Below are 15,872 nucleotides of genomic sequence, written 5' to 3' on the forward strand. Positions count from 1 at the left end.
GAGAAACCCCAGGCCGCCCAGCTCCCGGTCCCACGGGGCCTCTAATTCACCCCAACCTGACTGCTTTCCTCACAAAGCATTTGCAGGGAAGGCAGTGGGCAAGCAGCCGGGAACCTGCAAATGCGGAGGGCAGACACCTTGCTGGTCTGGACACAGTCCGGAGGCGTGGTGACTGGCCAGAGCCGTGTGACCAAAGCAGAGGCTGGTGGTCATCAGAGACCAAAGATCCTCCTTGGCCCCCACCCCATGTCCTCCAAGCTGCTGTGAGGTACCCAGCCGGAGGGGGTCTGCTCTCCGGGGACCTGGGCGCAGAGGGCTCTGGGAGCACGGCACAGAGGCGGCCCTCGCGTCGGGGTCAGCAGCACAGACGTGGGGTGTGGAAGCCAGCCTGGGAGCTTTGTGAGAACAGAGAGGCCCGGTTCCCCGGTGTCTAACACTTTCACAGAAATAACCGATAATCTTTTGATCAGGAAAAAGGCTGTGCGACCAGCCGCCATTGGGCCAGGTCTCGGGCCAGGTCCCAGCAGGGGCCCCTCCCCTTCGCCGTGCCTCGGGACAGGCTGCCACCCTACCCTGTCCAGCCCCTCTCCTTAGACCTATGCACATCTTAAAGGGTAGCCTGCCCTGTGCGTCCCAGCATGTCCCACACCTGCGCCAGGGACAGCCCCCAGCTGACACCCACAGACGGGCCACAGCAAGGGCAGGGCCCAGCCAGGCATGAGGCGTCTTGTCCGGCCACCTCACTGGTGACACTGACCAGTCCATTACCAGCTCTGCTGTGCCCTCCTTCCCTCCCACCTTCTCTCCATTGGTAAAAACTGAGGGAACCTGCTGTGCACCAGGCACTGAAATCCCAAAGGCCTGTGTTGTGAATGCTCTTGAGGGGGTCTGTGCCCCCAGAGCAGGGCAGGTGAGGTGAGGCGGGAGTGGCCCCGGGCGCCTAGAACCCCAAGTCCTGGGAGGGGGGGGCGGGGCGGGCAGAGCTGGCTGTGACGCTCCCTGTGCCAAAAGCAGCCTCCGCAGCCACCTGGCCTGCCTGGTGAGGCTGCTGAGGACAGCTCTCTCCCTCTCTATCACTGCAGCCCTTCCAGAAGTTTCCGTCTCTCACTGTTCCATAGAGGAACAGGGAAGACCCCAGAGGGGAGCCTGGGAATGGCTGCCCCTCCCCCCGGGCAGACTGAAGACCAGCCTCCCTCACACCCAGGGAAACAAAGGCCTCAGAGAGGAGCCTGCTCAGAGCTGGACCCAGGACTGCCCAGGACGGCCCAGGACGGCCCAGGACTGCCCAGGACGGCCCAGGACGGCCCAGGACGGCCCAGGACTGCCCAGGACGGCCCAGGACGGCCCGGGACTGCCCAGGACGGCCCAGGACTGCCCAGGACTGCCCAGGACGGCCCAGGATGGCCCAGGACGGCCCAGGACGGCCCAGGACGGCTTGGGGGCTGCGAGGAGGCCCGCCAGGTGTGCTCACCAGAGTCCAGCTCCTCCTCCACCTCCTCCTGGGTCTCCTCTTCCTCCTGTGCAGGGCAGGCAGGGGCAGGTCCGGCGGGGCCGGTGGAAGCCATCCCAGGCGTGGTGCCTCCTGGGACGAGGCCAGGGCTGTGTCACTGGCTGCTCAGACATGGCCAGAGCACACCAGGCCCTGCCTCTGTCACACACCCCAAACCTCCCCAGGCCCCACGGTCAGCTGGTCAGTAGGTCAGTTGGTCCGTCTCAGCTCTGAGGACTCCCTGTGGGGCCTGGGGAGGGAGGGTGGGAGGGACGGAGGTTCCTGATGAGCTGGCAGTAAACGTCCTGGTTGCTGCCCATCCTCTCAGTCCCCTTGGCCCCAGCCTGTCCTGTTCTCCCCTGGCTCCTGCCCCAGAAGCTCTGGGATTCTGTGTCCAGGGTCATGTGGCAACAGCCACACTGTCCTCTCCCTGCCGGTCTACCCACAGTTCGGGCAGGGCCTGCACCAGGGGTAGCCATGGGAGACCCTGAGCACCAGCCGGGGAGTGGATGAGGGCTTCTCCACCCAGGGCCCCCCCGGCCTGTCCACCCTGCCCTCAGGACGGAGCAGCGGGGCCATGCCCCAGTGGGCAGAGGGGCCTGCACTTCCAGGTACCTCCAGATGCCTGCAGAGGTCCCTCCTCAGGGTCCCCAGCCTGTAGCTCCCTGCCTGGGGCACTGCATCCCCTCCACTGTCGGCACCAGCACCACAGAGCTTTTGCACCCCTTTGACCCCTCCCACTCCCTGCCTCCGGAGCCCAAGGCCCACTGACTGCCCTCTGGGCCTGTCCCAGCGCCCCCTCCCTTCCCTCCAGCCCCCCAGTCCCTTAAGGGTCACACCGCCATGTACCAGTGCTGCCCACCCTGCTCTCCCCCTGACACGCGCCCCACCCCGGCCTGAGCTGGTCATTCCCTCACTCAGCTCCATCCCTAGCTCCTTCCTGGGCCCTGTCACCCACCCAGCAACCCCAGTCTTGGGACTCTTGGTGGCACTTTCCTGAGAGTGTCCCTGCAGCTACAGGGGCATTCGCCCCAACAAAGACCCTCAAGACCAGCACTCTGGCTATTTTGGCATCAGCTGGGGGTGTGGCTGTGTTTGGAGAAGATTTTTCTCTTAAGGTTGAACCCCCTTCTGCAAACTGGTCCCCAGAACCCTTTGCATGGAGGAAGCAAAGGCCATTGTCATCCATTCTAAGCCAGGGGTGGGGCCAGGCCGGTGGAAAAGACTGTGGCAGCAAGCCAAGGGGGGCTTCCTGGAGGAGGTGAGGCAAGAACCCAGGGAATCCAAAGTCAGGGGAGAGGACAGAGAACCCCATGAGGTGACATTAGGGTGGCCCCATGGAGGACAATCTGCCCAGGGGAGGCAGGGGTCAGCTGGAGGAACAGCATGAAGAGGGGAAGGTGTGGGCTCTGTCTCCGCAGCACGCTGTCCCCGCAGGCTCAGTCCCTGCCCTGCTGCCACCTTCCTCATCTGCCACCACCACCAGGTGAGCACCCCCCCTCCCAGACCCAGCCCAGAAGACCCTGCAGCCCCACCCACTGCCCCCCCGCAAGGCCACAGGCTCTCCAGTACCCCCGTCCACCCCACCTGACCACCCAGTGGTCACACTTGACAAGCTGCCCTGCTGCCTGGAGCACCCCCCCGCCCCCGAACCCCTGCACTCCCTCACCCCAACCTGCTGGCCCTCACTCAGCCCTCCCCGTCCACCCCTGCCCGGGGCTCCCTTTACTATACCCCAAGGTCAGCAGGGGCCTGAGCTCCGTCCCCTGGGCGGTGAGCTCCAGCAGGGAAGAGCGACCCCTAATGATGGGCCAGGGACCTGGAGAAAACCTGAGCGAGCCCTGAGTCAGCTCAGAAAGGGGCCCCGCCCCACAGAGGTGTCCTGCCCAGAGCACGGGGTCCCTGGGAAGATCTCAAGAAGGCCACAAAGATGCCAGGCCCCAAGCTGGGGACACTCAGCTGGACCCCCTGGGAGCACACTAGCTGGCCGAGAGTCCCCTTCCGGAAGTTTGAGTCATAGAACAATGAGGGCTGCATTAAAAATCCACGAAGACGCTTCACGGCTTTAAAATAGCCAGGCATGTTCAAAAAGTAGAGGAAGAACTGGTAAAAATCCTATTTTCTGAAGACTATTTAATGATGTGGAAATTGCTCAGAATCCCACAAGTACTGAAAAAGTCATGTGATTCTGATTTGAAGTTGAGACTTGTCTCCAAGCACCAGGACACTTTCCCTGCACCCTTTCCCAGAATGCCTAGCCTGTCTGTGGTGAGCACAGGTCACTCTTGGCAGGAGGGCGGGAGGGAGGACCTTATTTAAAGGTGAGGCTGAAAGGAGGGGAGAGAAACACTGGTCAGTGAGCATTACCTTAGGCTCCGGGGCAGGGTGGGGGGAGGGGCCCTGCCCAGCTCCCAGTCCAGAGGGCCTGGTGACCTTGGGGACCTTAGGAGAAGAAGGAAGGAGTCAGGCCTCAGGGCCTGGAGCCTACGGGGTTTGGTACTCTGGCTCGGCAGAGGGGGGCGGTGCTGGGGACACCAGCCCTTGGGCCTGTGGGCAAACCTGAGGGTGTCCTTCTGACCTCTGAGGTCAGGGAGGCAGGGCCAGCCCAAGGTCACTCAGCAACTCTGCAGGGGGGTTGGGTCCCACTGGCCTTAGACAGCAAAGAATTTACTCTCCGAGCCCTGCTGATAAAGAGCCATCACCAGAGGGGACTTGGAGGACATGGATGAGTTCCCAGGGCTGGGAGCTGAGCGGCATCCAGATGACCCAGGCCAGCCTGGCTGCCCGCCAGCCCCAGTGTGCCATGGCCTCGGGGAACCTGGGAACCTGGGGAGAAGGCAGGCGGGCCAGAAGCAGGGGAGGGCCAGGCAAAGGGCAGGGCACCTCACTGGCTCGGAGCACAGCCCTCAGCCCAGGCCGGGTGGCAGGCCATTGGCGGGAGGCACCCCCTCGTGCTGGGCTGGGTGCGAAGGGACATACCTCCTGAGAGACCCTCTTCGAGTGAGTCCTGTCCCGGGGGCTCCCGGGGTACTTGGGTGCTGAGAAAGCGAGTCCAGAAACCTCTGGCTGCCTGGCAGGCCTGGTCCTCAGCAGTCGCCTGGTGGCAGAGTTCCATCCTCCAACTGACGGGCCGGCAGTTAGGGGCTCCCTGCGCCAGGGGCCAGATGGTCGCCAGACGGGGGTCCACCTTGGCTCTTGCAGTGCCCCAAAGACAGGGCCAGCTGCAGCCCAGGGCTCCCCATGCTGGGCTGTCACCTCTGACTCAAGTGTTCGGCCACCACGTGGTGACAGTGGCTGGGCCTTACCTGCTGTCGTCTCTGGCTGGTCTAGGACATCCACCCGGAGGACGGACCACAGCATCGCCCCCTCTTCCTGCAGGGCCCTGGACAGTCCCCCCACCTGCCCCACCATGAGACTGGAGCCTCAAAGAAAAAGAGCTCGGGGTGGACAGCGGGTAGCAGGTAGGAAAAAGCCACCCCCCTGGGCCCCTCACCCGCCCACTGCAGCCCCTCAGGGCCCCACACCGGCCCCTGGACCCCATGGGGACACGGCACAGCCTCTCTGAAGGCTTCCCCGGTGCAGCTGCTCCCAGCGCCCAGCTTCTTCCTCTGCCCATGGGGCCGTGGCGGGTCTTCTGTGCCGGCCCCACCTTGACCACCAGCAGCTCTCACCCGGACACCCTGGGCTTCGCCCTCTGGTGCACCCAGAGGCTCCACAGGTAAGTGTTTTTCAAACGAGCCAGTGAGGGTGTGGGTGGCCAGTGCCGGTCTGGTGCGGGTCAGGCCTCCCGCCCGCGGGGAGGCTCAGGGGGCCCTCCTGGGGGCCCAGGCTTGGTGGGGAGATCTCTGAGCAAACCAGGCCAGCTGGTCTCGCTGCAGCAGGGAGTTGCCGGGTCCCCCCTCCCAGTGAAGGCGGAGAAGGACGGCTCTCGGGGGCTCAGCAGGGGGCAGAATGGGAGCCGCCCTTTGAGTCAGCTGCCCGGCAGACCTGGGTGGGCAAGCCAGCGGCAGGGCCTGGTCACTCGTGGATTTGCTCCGTGAGAGCCCACACTCCTCTGAACAAGTGGGTGGGAGGGGGGCTGTGAGTACAGTGAGTACACAGCTTCCAGGGCTCGCCCTGCCCGGGGGTCACTGCTCTCCCCAGGGACAACCCTCTGATCCCGCTGCCTCTTTAATAGGAAGTCCCAGCCTCTGGTCTGTGTCCCCAGGAGAACGACCAGGGCACAGGCCCAGTCATCCTTTGGGAGGGACACCTCTGGGGACAATGTGGAATTGGCCTCAGGTGCTGGAAACCACGACTGTCAGGCACGGGTGGCCTGGTGGCTGGCCGCCCTCGCTGGCATCCTGGACTGCTCTGTGGTGATCGCTGCCCGCAGACTCGGGTCTCTGAGCCTGCACCTCCAAGGCGACAGGAGCCATCTATATGCTGCGTGGAGCCTGTCCCCGCCTGAGGGGCCCCCAGGGCTCCAGAGCCCCCAGGGCAGCCGTGGTCAGCCAGCACACCCCTGCCCGGCACGGTGCGCACCCAGGAAGGAGGCCCAGCCTGGAGCAGCCCGCCCTTCCTCCTATGGGCAAGGCAGGGAGTGGAAACGAAATGAGTGTGGCCACAGTAAAGAAAGAGAGATGAAATTGATGTTAATTACATATTTTACCTAACCTAAGGCATGCAAAATCAGACCCCGTGCAGGAAGAATGCAGCGGGGTCAGGGGTCAGGACAGCCTCTCGTCAGGTGTGTGGAGCAGGGCCCGGGGAGGAAGAGGGGTTGCTGGCTGAGAGGGAGGCTTGGCAAGCCTGGCCTGGGGGGGCCCAGGGCCCCCTCTGGCTCCTCAGAGCCCCCCAGTCTGCCGGCCTACATCCTGGCTGGGAGGTGCAGGGAGTGGGAAGGGAGGAGGGCCCTCCGCCTCCCCCTCCCAGAGGGCCCCTCTCCTCCCACCCATACCACTTGCTGGGACTCCAGGCTCCGAGCTCCAGGCTGGGTGGACTCGGAAGACCTGCAAGGCTGCCACCCACGGGCATTGTGCCCTCCTCCCAACACGGTTCCCGGACAGCAATGACCAGGCTCATGTCAACGGGGCAAGATGGTGACAGCCCAGGAGGAAGTGACCACAGTGGCCAAGCTCTGCCCCTGGTGGGGGAGCTGGACGGTGCTTTCTGAGGGCTGCCTTGGGCTGTGGACCCCTGGTCGCCAGCATGAAGCCCCAGAGCCCCCGCCGGTCCTGTTACCCGGACACCTGTCCTGCACAGACACACAGGTGCCCTTGCAACGTGCCCATCTGGGGTGCTGTGGGTGCCTCAGCCTGGTTTCCATAGCAATGCCTAGACGGTGGGGGAAGGGAGAAGACTGAAAATGCAAGAGACATTAAAAGAGACCAAGTTCAAGACAAGCATCCAAGGGGAAATAAAGATGGCAAGAAGGTGCGGCCCGGGGCTGAGAGAGCCGCACACTGGCCGGTTCCCGATGCAGAGGGCACTGAGGGCTGAGGCAGGCCCCTGCAGGGTAACTGAGTCCACTGTTGGGGCAATCAGGTCAGCGTGCAGGAGGGGTGTCCCAAGGAGCCAAATGCCTGCTCAGGGGCCTTCTCCTGTCCTTGGGGTGGGGAGACTTACAGGGACGGGAGCAGAGCTGTGATGCAAGCAATGTGTCCAGGCTGACTTACTTGCTAGGGCTGACTTGAATGAGAGCAAAATCATGGGGACTTCCTGGAGGAGGCAGGCCACCAAACAACTGGAAGGCTGGGCTGAGGGGAGCCAAAGGAGGCTGGGGAGCAGGGGGCCAGACAACCTCAGGAGGCAGATTGGAGGGGAGATGTGGTGGTCTGGGGGCTGCAAACTGGAGTCCTGGGCAGGTCCTGGGCGTGTCCTGGCCCCGGACCCTCAGGCACAACACCTGTGCGCCCCGACTGAGAAGCCTCCACCCTCATGCCTGCCTCCAACAGAGGACAGTCTGAGAAGCCCAGCCCAGCCCAGCCCAGCCCTGGCTGGTGTAGCTCAGTAGACTGAGCACAGGCTGGGAACCAAAGAGTCACTAGTTCGACTCCCAGTCAGAGCACACAGGCCTGGGTTGCAGGCCAGATCCCCAGTAAGGGGCACGTGAGAGTCAACCACACATTGATGATTCTCTCCTTCTCTTTCTCCTTCCCTTCCCTTCTCTCTAAAAATAAATAAATAAAAATTTTTAAAAAAGAAGCCCAGCCCACAGTGCAGGCCCCCACGTCCCCTCACCCCCTTGACCCTGGAGGGGGGCCCCAGGGAATCCTACTCCCAAGCCGTGCTAACCAGAGCAGCCTGCAGCTAGAGTGTTCCCGCAGTTCCCCTCCTGAGGGAGGGCTGGCCCCGGCAGAGGTGCCTGAGAGGGGCCACAAGCTCCCGCTTCTCCCAGGGACCAGGGAAAAGCAGTGCCTCTGGTCCCAGGCTAGTCTGAGCCCGCACGGATGGGGGTGGGTTCACCGCACGGCTGTCCCTGGTGGCCCCCCAGCCAGGCCCCGACTCCAGGGCTGTGCAGGCATGCGAGCGGCCCAGCCTGAACCCCCAGCTTCTCTCTTGCGCCCAGGCCCCTCTGGCTGGGAGGTGCCAGGACTTCCTACCAGGCTCTCCTGGCCTCTGCTCAGTGGACAGGCAGAGCCCCCCGGCGATGTGAGCAGAGAGGAGGTTCCGTGGGGTTCCCCTCTCCCAGCTTCCCCTGGAGTGTGAAGAGACAGGCCGACATTTTCCGGCTGAACCAAGCACCAGGGCCAAACAGAGAGGAGATAATTCTGGGGATAACAGGGGCTAAAAATAGCCCCTTCACACGCAGACTCCTGGCACAGAAGATGCCAGACGAACCAGCAGCAGGAGCGGGGAGTCCAGGGCCCCCCAAGGAGGTGCCCTGGGGGGAGGAGGGGGTGCAGGGCTGGCATGGGGGGCTGTGTCCTCGGGAGCAGCAGGCAGGTGCCAGGACCAGGAGGGGAGAGGAGGGTCCAAGGAGGACACCCACGGGTGGCGTGTGGGAAACGTCAGGGAGGGGAGGACGGGAGTGGGCTGTGGAGGCCACATGGGAAGTTCGGCTGAGGGGCCGTTCTCCGTGGAAAGGGATGGAGGTGGAAGGGTCCCGGGCAGCTTTGTGGCTCCCAGTGGGACTCCCAGAGGCAGCTGAGGGTAGATCGGGGGGCCTCACAGGTCCCTGGTCCAACCATCTCTCCAGAGCCTTGGTTGCCCTCGGGGCGAGGGAGTCACTCCCTCTTCAGGTAGCTGAAGACTGAAACTTTGGGGAGCATCCTCTGAGCAAGACCCGCCCCCCCGGGCACCCTAGCTGTGCTCTGTGCCAGGCTGCGACTCGAGACAGGCCAAAGCTCCATCCGCCCTTTCCAGCCGAGCCCCCAGTGGCCTCTGCGGCTCCTCCTCGGGTCAGCACCCAGCTTGGGGCCCAGTCAAGGACATGGCAAGGGACTTGGGGGGACATGTGGCAGCCCCAGCTCCTTCTGGCCGTGTTGAGGTCACCGAGGTCACCGAGGTGGGGCCTGTGCCTGAGGTCTGAGGTCTGAGTTCCTGGGCTCTGGCAAGGAGGGCAGGTCAGAGGGAGGAAGGTGGTAGACCGAGGCGGGGCTCCGGGAGCACAGTGCCTGGCAGGATGAGGCTGAGGGGGAAGGAGACCGTAGTGGGGACAGAGCCGGCCCGTGAGGCTCAGTGGGCTGGGCATCGTCCTGCAGACTGAAGGGTCGCCACTTCAGTTCCTGGTCGGGGCACATGCACGGTTTGGGGTTCAGTTCCTGGCCAGGGGCCAGGGGAGGGGCACACAAGGGGCGAGTGATCTATGTTTCCCTCCCTCCCTTCCCCTCTCTCTAAAAAAAAATACATTCTTAAATTTTTTTAAGTGGAGACAGAAGGGTGGGTGGCATAGGAGAAAGGGCTGGGGGAGCCTGAGGTGGGGGGCTGGAGTCACTGCCCACCGCTGCGGTGGGGCTGGGGTAGGGCCCTGGCGGGCTGGCTTGGACCTGCAGCCTCGGCCTGAGGCAGGACACACCTGGGCAGGCCCAGGGGCTGTCAGATTTTTTAAAAGACGTTTTTATTCCAAGAAGTGGGCACCAAAGGGGGAGGGGGAAGCAGATCAGAAGCCAATAGAATAGCAGCCGGTTGGGGTGGGGCATCGGAGAGGATGGAGTGTGGGGGACAGTACCCAGACCCCAGAATCTGAAATTACAGGAGAAGACAAATGTGTGTGAAAGGAGGCCGAGGCGTTGGCCGCGGCCCTGGGGGATGTTCGGGGCTGTGACGACTGAGCACTGAATTGTGAGCTGACGGAAAAGGTGCTCTGGCCTAGCCCAGTGGTGCAGGCAGGGAGGAAGGCCAGCTCCCTGGCCAGGGCCGCCGCGACACCCAGTGAGGCTGGGGAAGGGACAAACAGCAGCGTTTAGGGGTGCCCTGTGCAGTTACCAAAAAACAAGGAACCTGTAGCGGGCCTGCCCTGGGGAGGGGGGCTGGAGGGGGCAGTTGGGCCTCTCCTAGGCCCCCTCCCTGCTGGAACTGGAGGCAGTGCCAGGCGGACATGCGGGTGCAGAGGAGAGCAGGACTGGGCCAAGGTCCAAAGTTCCAGGTCCAGCCCTCAGTTCGCATGGTCTCTCGGTGGCTTGAATTTCTGGCATTGGGGTGGAGCTTGGAGAAGCTAACAGAGGGGGGCGGGCTGGCGGGGCAAAGCAACACCCATTCAGGGCTACATAAGACAGGACAGGACAGAGATGACCGGCAGGACCCCTGGTCCGAGCCGAGGAAAGGACGCTTGCCGCCTGACCCCTGCCCACAGTCTCAGCCTGAGGCTGACAGAGACATGAAGGAGACCATCCACCTCACCCGGTGACACCTTGCCCTCTCAGGCCTCAGTTTCCCCATTCCACTCTGAGGCCCCTCTCAGACAGCGGTGGTGGCTGGGGCCAGAGGACCCCTGCAGCTGTGGCCCTGCATCCTGGCCCCCAGAGGCAAGGACGGACACTGGGTGTGTCAGCACGGGAGAGCGGCCAGGGAGGCAGGACGAGGGGAGGGAGCGGGACTGCGGATTCAGCCTTGTTGGAGGGGCGGCTGTTGGCGAAGGGCAGGGGCCCACCCGCAGGCCCTCCGGACTCCCGCCCGAGGGCTCCCGCCCCACAGGTTGCTCCCTTTTGTTCCCCCTTGTCTTCCACAAAGCGCCCTCCCTGCCCCTTGGCCCCCTCATCCCCAGCGCCTGCAGGACCCCCCCACTCTGACCCCCAGCTCCTTGCCCATTCTGCTGAGGGAGCAGGCAGAGGAGGAGAGAGACAGACAAACACCCACAGACACACAGACAGGGAGAGAAAGAACAGAGGCAGGAAGCCTGGGGCTGCCTTCGGAAGCACAGGCAGTGGGGGAACAGCCCGCCCCGCGCCAGCCCGCCCCGCGCCAGGGAGGCACTTCTGGGGTGGGCGGAGGAGAGGGCACCTGCTACGGGCAGCCTGGTGTGACAGAGCACAGAGCACAATCCCGGAAGAAAAATCCCGCCAGAGCACCCCCATGGTGTCCGCCTCCCGTGCCCTCAATTTCCTGTCCCCTCTTCCTCAGAGCTGTCATCATGTAAAACAGAGAAAAGGGAAGAGTAGGGAGGCGGCAGCCCTCTCCCTTCGTAGGAGGGTCACAGAAGTCCCTGGAGCAGGGGCTCCCCTCTCAGGTCCCAGCAGACTCTGGCCTCTGGCCCTGTGTCCAGGCTCTCGGAAGGGCAGCCCTGCCCAGCCCCGGAGGTGCCCCGCAGCCACCTCGCCTCCCTCCCAGCTGGCCCAGCGTGCCCCCCGCAGAGCAGCACTCCTGAGGGGCGGGACATGAGCTGGGCCAGGCCGGGCTCAGCTAGGGCACTGTCCCTGGGCACCGCTTCACGCCCCCCACCTGGCTGTCTCGAGGTCCTGTGTGGATGGGGGCAGCCCCCCAGCTGGTCTGGCTGGGGCTGGCTCCATCCACCAGCTTAAAGGCTGTCCCAGGGAGCAGCCCTGGCCTGGGAGAGGAGGGTACCGCCGAATGGTGGCCGGGCCAGGCTCACGACAGTCTGCCAGATCCTCATCACAGACCTCTCCCCGACACCTGTCTCCCACCCACCCTGCTTCTCAGGAAACACAGGCGGGAATGCACCCTCTCCAGGCTATTCCTCCCTCCCCCTGGGGACCCGGTGTGCCCCTCGGAGGCAGGTGACACCAGGGCACCAGAGCCTTCACTCCTGAGTTCGTGAGCCCACACATGGACTGTGTCAGTGCGGGTCCCCCATTTTGAGGATGAGGAAGCTGAGGCTTAGAGAGACCAAATGCATAATCCTGCCACCAGGACCCACCAGGGTCCCCTCCCTTAGGGACTTGCCTTGCTTGTGCCCAGGGCTCCAGGGCCTGAGAAGTCCCCCTGGGCCACAGGCTTCTGTGGGTGCTGGGCCCAGGAGAAGAGTTCCCAGGGCCCCTACCAGGCAGGCCCCTGACAAGGGGAGGGAGCAGCCTCAGCCTCCATCCAGCCCCATTGGCCTGCCGTCTGCCTGGGATGTGGGAGAGGGCGGCGCTGCCCTGACCTGCTTCTCTAGGAGAGCCCCTGAGGCCCCTGCGGCCAGAGCAGCCAGGACCCCACCCAGTTGCCCTGGGAGGCAATGGGCTGTGCTCCCCAAGGCTCCCAAGGGCCCCTCAGTGCAAGCCCAGGGCCTCCCTGACCCCAGCTGCATCCTCCTGCGGCTCCACCCAGCACACCCGTGAGCACAGACGAGTACACACCATCCACCAGTTCTTGGCGTTTTATTAACAAAATCTTACAAAAGGGTCTGTCTTCAAGGAGGGGGGCCCAAGCCTGGCTGGGCCCTCCAGGCTTGGTCTATGGGGGCAGGGGACCCAGGGCCCCCAGCAGCCTGAGAGGATGGGTTATGGCTCATATGTAAAAATAAAATTTGGAGGGCTGGCAGGGGTACAGAGTGAAGGAGCCGACAGTCACCTGCAGATGTCCCAGGATCTGGGAATCTCCAGTGGGCAGGAAGAACAGGGACCCCCAAACAGGCCCTGCTCTGCAGCACCAGGGTATGGTGCCGAGAGGGGCGGTCAGGGCCTGGGCATCGGTGGCTGGCAGAGAGCCAGCAGGAGCCCCAGGAGTCAGACTTTGGGGTGTCCTGGGGCTGGCCTCTCGGCCTCGGGGCCAGGGCTCTTGGGAAGCCCTGGCGGGGGAGGAGGCCGAACAGTGCGCAGGGCTGCTGGGCCGGAGCAAGGCAGGGCCCGGGGTGTCGGACCACGACTCCAGCCACAGAGGCCCTGGGGGCCAGTGGCCTGGTGGCCCGAGGGGCGGGCAGAGCAACGGGCCCTGGCCTTCAGGCTGGGCCTCTGCAGCACCAGCTCTCCCGGGCCCCTCCTCTCTGCAGCACCCCTCTTGGGGCTCGGTCATCTCCTCCTGTGCAGGCAGCTGGTGGGAGGAGAGAGCAGTGGGCAGTGCCAGGCACAGCAGCAGGGCTCTGGGAGAGCCTTGGGACCTGAAAGGAAGACACAGGGTGGTCAGGGACAGTGTAGGTGGCTGGGGCTGCAGACAGGAAGGGCAGAACAGGGCTGCTCCCTGGGGCCAGAGCCTTGGGGACCCTGGTGGCCTGCCACCCAGCTTGTCCAGAGGCTTGGGGCTGGGGGGGCCTGGGGAGGGACCCAAAAGCCCCTGGGGAGGACAGCTGAGGGTCAGGGTCTTGGTGGGGGGGTTGGGGATCCATTACCTGTTGTCACTCTCCTGGCTCGGGGGACACCGGCTGCTGCCTCAGCCGGTTGGAGGACTCAGGCCCCTGGGGACTCCCTGCCTGCCATGGCTGAATCACCATGTGAGCTGGGGTGAGTCATGGACACTGCTGGGGGAGAGAAACACCGGAGCTGTGAGAGCTGGCTCAGCAGCCTCCCCCAGCCCACCCCCCACCTAGCCCCTCCCCCTGGCCCTGTGGTCTCCGCTCCTTCCCACCTCTCCACCCCCACCCCAGCCCCTGAGGCTAACTTGCTGGGGTGCCTCTGAGGCTCTGTGGGCTGGCCTGGAACAGGGACTGGGCCCTAGGCCCTGTCAGCTCTATGGCGACCCCTAGTGGTAGTGCCCTGATGCAGGGGCTCACCTGAGGGACCAGGAGACGGGGAGGCCAGGTCTGCTGCTGCTGCTGCTGCTGCTGCCGCCGCTGCTGCTGCTGAGGCTTCTGCTGAGGCTACACCTGAGCTTCGGGAGTCCTCTAGGACACGGAGCCACACTGTGCCGTCCGAGGTGGGCTGGCTGGCCTGCGTGGCGACTGCCAGGAGGGGGGCCAGCCGGGAGCTGAGGTCCCACGGCACTGGGCACCGGGTGCGCTTTCGCTTCTGCTCAGGGTGTCCCCCGAGCATGGTGCCTGCTGGCCGGAGCCACTGGGGCTCGTGGTTTCTGAGTGCCCAGAGGGCCCAGGTGCGGAGCAGGATGAGGAGACGGCGACCGCCGTCAGGGCCTGAGAGTGTGTGTGCTGGGTAGGGGTAGGGGTTGGTGGCCCAGGCAGGCCCAGGCCCTGGAAGGACAGACGGGGGGAGGGGGACAAGGCCTGGTCCTGCAGGGGATGAGGGCTCCTTCACTGCGCGGGGGGACGCTGTCCAGAACTGGGTGGCATGTGCTGTGCGAATCAGGCTGGGAGGCTAGCGGGAGCGCCCACCGAGGTGGGGACGAGGGCTCCCCCGGGCGGGGGTCAGCCCAACTCAAAGTCCTGGTTGGTAAAGGCCACAGGTGGGGTGTGGCGGGCAGGCAGGGGCCGGAAGGCCCTCTACTCGGGCTGGGTCCGGTCACTGGCCACAGACTCGTTGGTGAGGGCCGGCGTGAGCGCCTCATTCTCAGCCTCGGCTTCCGCCTCGTCCTCAGCAGGGGGGTGGGGGCTGGCCGGCTCAGCCGCCTGCTCCAGGCCACCCTGCACCTCCAGGCCCCTCTGGATGAGCTGCTCCAGGGTCTTGGGCAGCGGGTGCCGCAGGAAGCGCTTGAGCTTGGGCTGCAGGGTGCCCACCACGTACTGGATGATCTCCTCCTCGTCGGCGTCCACGTAGAGCGTCTGGTACAGGTCCCGCTTGCGCCACAGGAACTGGTCCAGCGGCTCGCCCTGCTTCTGCGGCAGGTCCAGCTCGCGCTGCAGGGCCTCCCGGGACAGCGTGCCCTCGCTGTACTGCAGGAACTCCTTCTTGAACTCCACCCAGTTCCGCACGGAGCCCTGCTTGAACTCCCACCACTTCTTGGCTGGCCCGTTCATATGGTTCTGGATCTGCGACAGCCAGTACTCCTCAGAGCCGCCCACCTGTCGCAGGTACTCCTCCAGGTGGCTGAGGAACTCGTGCGGGTCCTCGAAGATCTGAGTGTCCACACCCGGGCTGGGTTGCCCGTCCTCGCCAGTCCCCCAGGGTGGGTACTGCTGGGCGTCCTCCAGCTCCTGCTCGGGCAGCTCACCGGCAGCCGGCGGTGGGGTGATAGCATAGGGGCTGACCGTGTAGTCGTAGCCGTCGGCCTCCTGGCCGCAGGCCTCCGGACCCCCGACACCCACGGAGACGGTGTGGCGGGCCGGGTCGCTGCCCACCTGGTACTTGCTGCCCATGGCCTCCAGGCGATCGGCCCACCTCTCTAGCCGGTAAAAGATCTCCCTCCACACGTGCATCTCACGCTTGACCCAGCGCTCCAGGTGGGCGATGGTCTCCTGGCAGCGGCACAGGCAGGCCTTGATGGACTTCTTCCAGCGCTGGGAGTCGCTGGTGGGCACGTAGCCGTCCAGGTTGCTCTCCAGCTTGCCCACCGACCTGTGCAGCCCCTTCAGCTCGCGCTCCACCTGCTTGGACACCTCCGCCAGCAGGTGCCGGTGAGTCCTCCGCACGTGCTCCAGCATCTCAGTCCGGCACTTCCCGATCTGCAGGATCACGTTGGGCTTGGCCACCTGCCCGCCTCGAGGCCCGGGGTAGGCGTGAAGGCCGCCGCTGGTCCTGTGGTCCAGCTCCATTTGCGCGCAGGTGCTGGGACAAGAGGGAGGCGGCGGGCTGCAAAGTCCTCTTGGGCCGGTGGGGCTTCGCGGTCCGGCCGTGCGCAGGTGCAGGCGCGCCGGCAGCAACGAGTCTGGCGGGGCAGCGGAGCCTGAGTCGCTCTGGGTCTGGTGCCGCGGCGGCAGCAGCAGCTCTGGAAGGCGGCAGCGCAGGAAGGCGGCAGCGCAGGAAGGCGGCAGCGCAGGAAGGCGGAGCGGGAGCAGCGGCGCCGAGCTCTGCAGCCTGCCGCCGCGCGCCGGCTCTTTATGCTGCCAGCGCGGCCGTGGGCGGCCCCGGCGCTGAGTCCCGGCTCCCATTGGCCCGCGCGCCCACCCTGCGAGCCCGCCTCCGCGCCCACTCGAGCTTGGCACGGAGGTAGGACCCACCCCCTGCACACACGCTGGCCCCGGGTGACTAATCCGCTG

General features: G+C 65.0%; 1 protein-coding gene and 1 long non-coding RNA gene across 2 annotated transcripts; both read right to left on the minus strand.

The window, feature by feature from the left end:
- Positions 1-12,211: 12,211 nt before the first annotated feature.
- Positions 12,212-13,301, minus strand: LOC118988943 (uncharacterized). Its single transcript, XR_005066887.1, has 2 exons — positions 13,176-13,301; positions 12,212-12,947 (listed from the first exon to the last, which is right to left on the minus strand). It is a non-coding gene; the product is annotated as an uncharacterized LOC118988943 (long non-coding RNA).
- Positions 13,302-13,605: 304 nt separating this feature from the next.
- ARC (activity regulated cytoskeleton associated protein) lies at positions 13,606-15,626 on the minus strand. Its single transcript, XM_037048636.1, has one exon. The coding sequence runs from the start codon at positions 15,426-15,428 to the stop codon at positions 14,220-14,222; it is 1,209 nt and encodes a 402-aa protein (XP_036904531.1). The 5' UTR covers positions 15,429-15,626; the 3' UTR covers positions 13,606-14,219.
- Between the last annotated feature and the right edge of the window lie 246 nt (positions 15,627-15,872).

Source organism: Sturnira hondurensis, unplaced genomic scaffold, assembly GCF_014824575.4.
Source record: "Sturnira hondurensis isolate 20B ecotype Veracruz unplaced genomic scaffold, ASM1482457v3 Scaffold0006413, whole genome shotgun sequence".
Lineage (NCBI taxonomy): Eukaryota > Metazoa > Chordata > Mammalia > Chiroptera > Phyllostomidae > Sturnira > Sturnira hondurensis.

What these genes read in the sequence shown, in the direction of transcription:
- ARC (XM_037048636.1), bottom strand. Translation starts at nt 15,428, where the DNA reads ATGGAGCTGGACCACAGGACCAGCGGCGGCCTTCACGCCTACCCCGGG.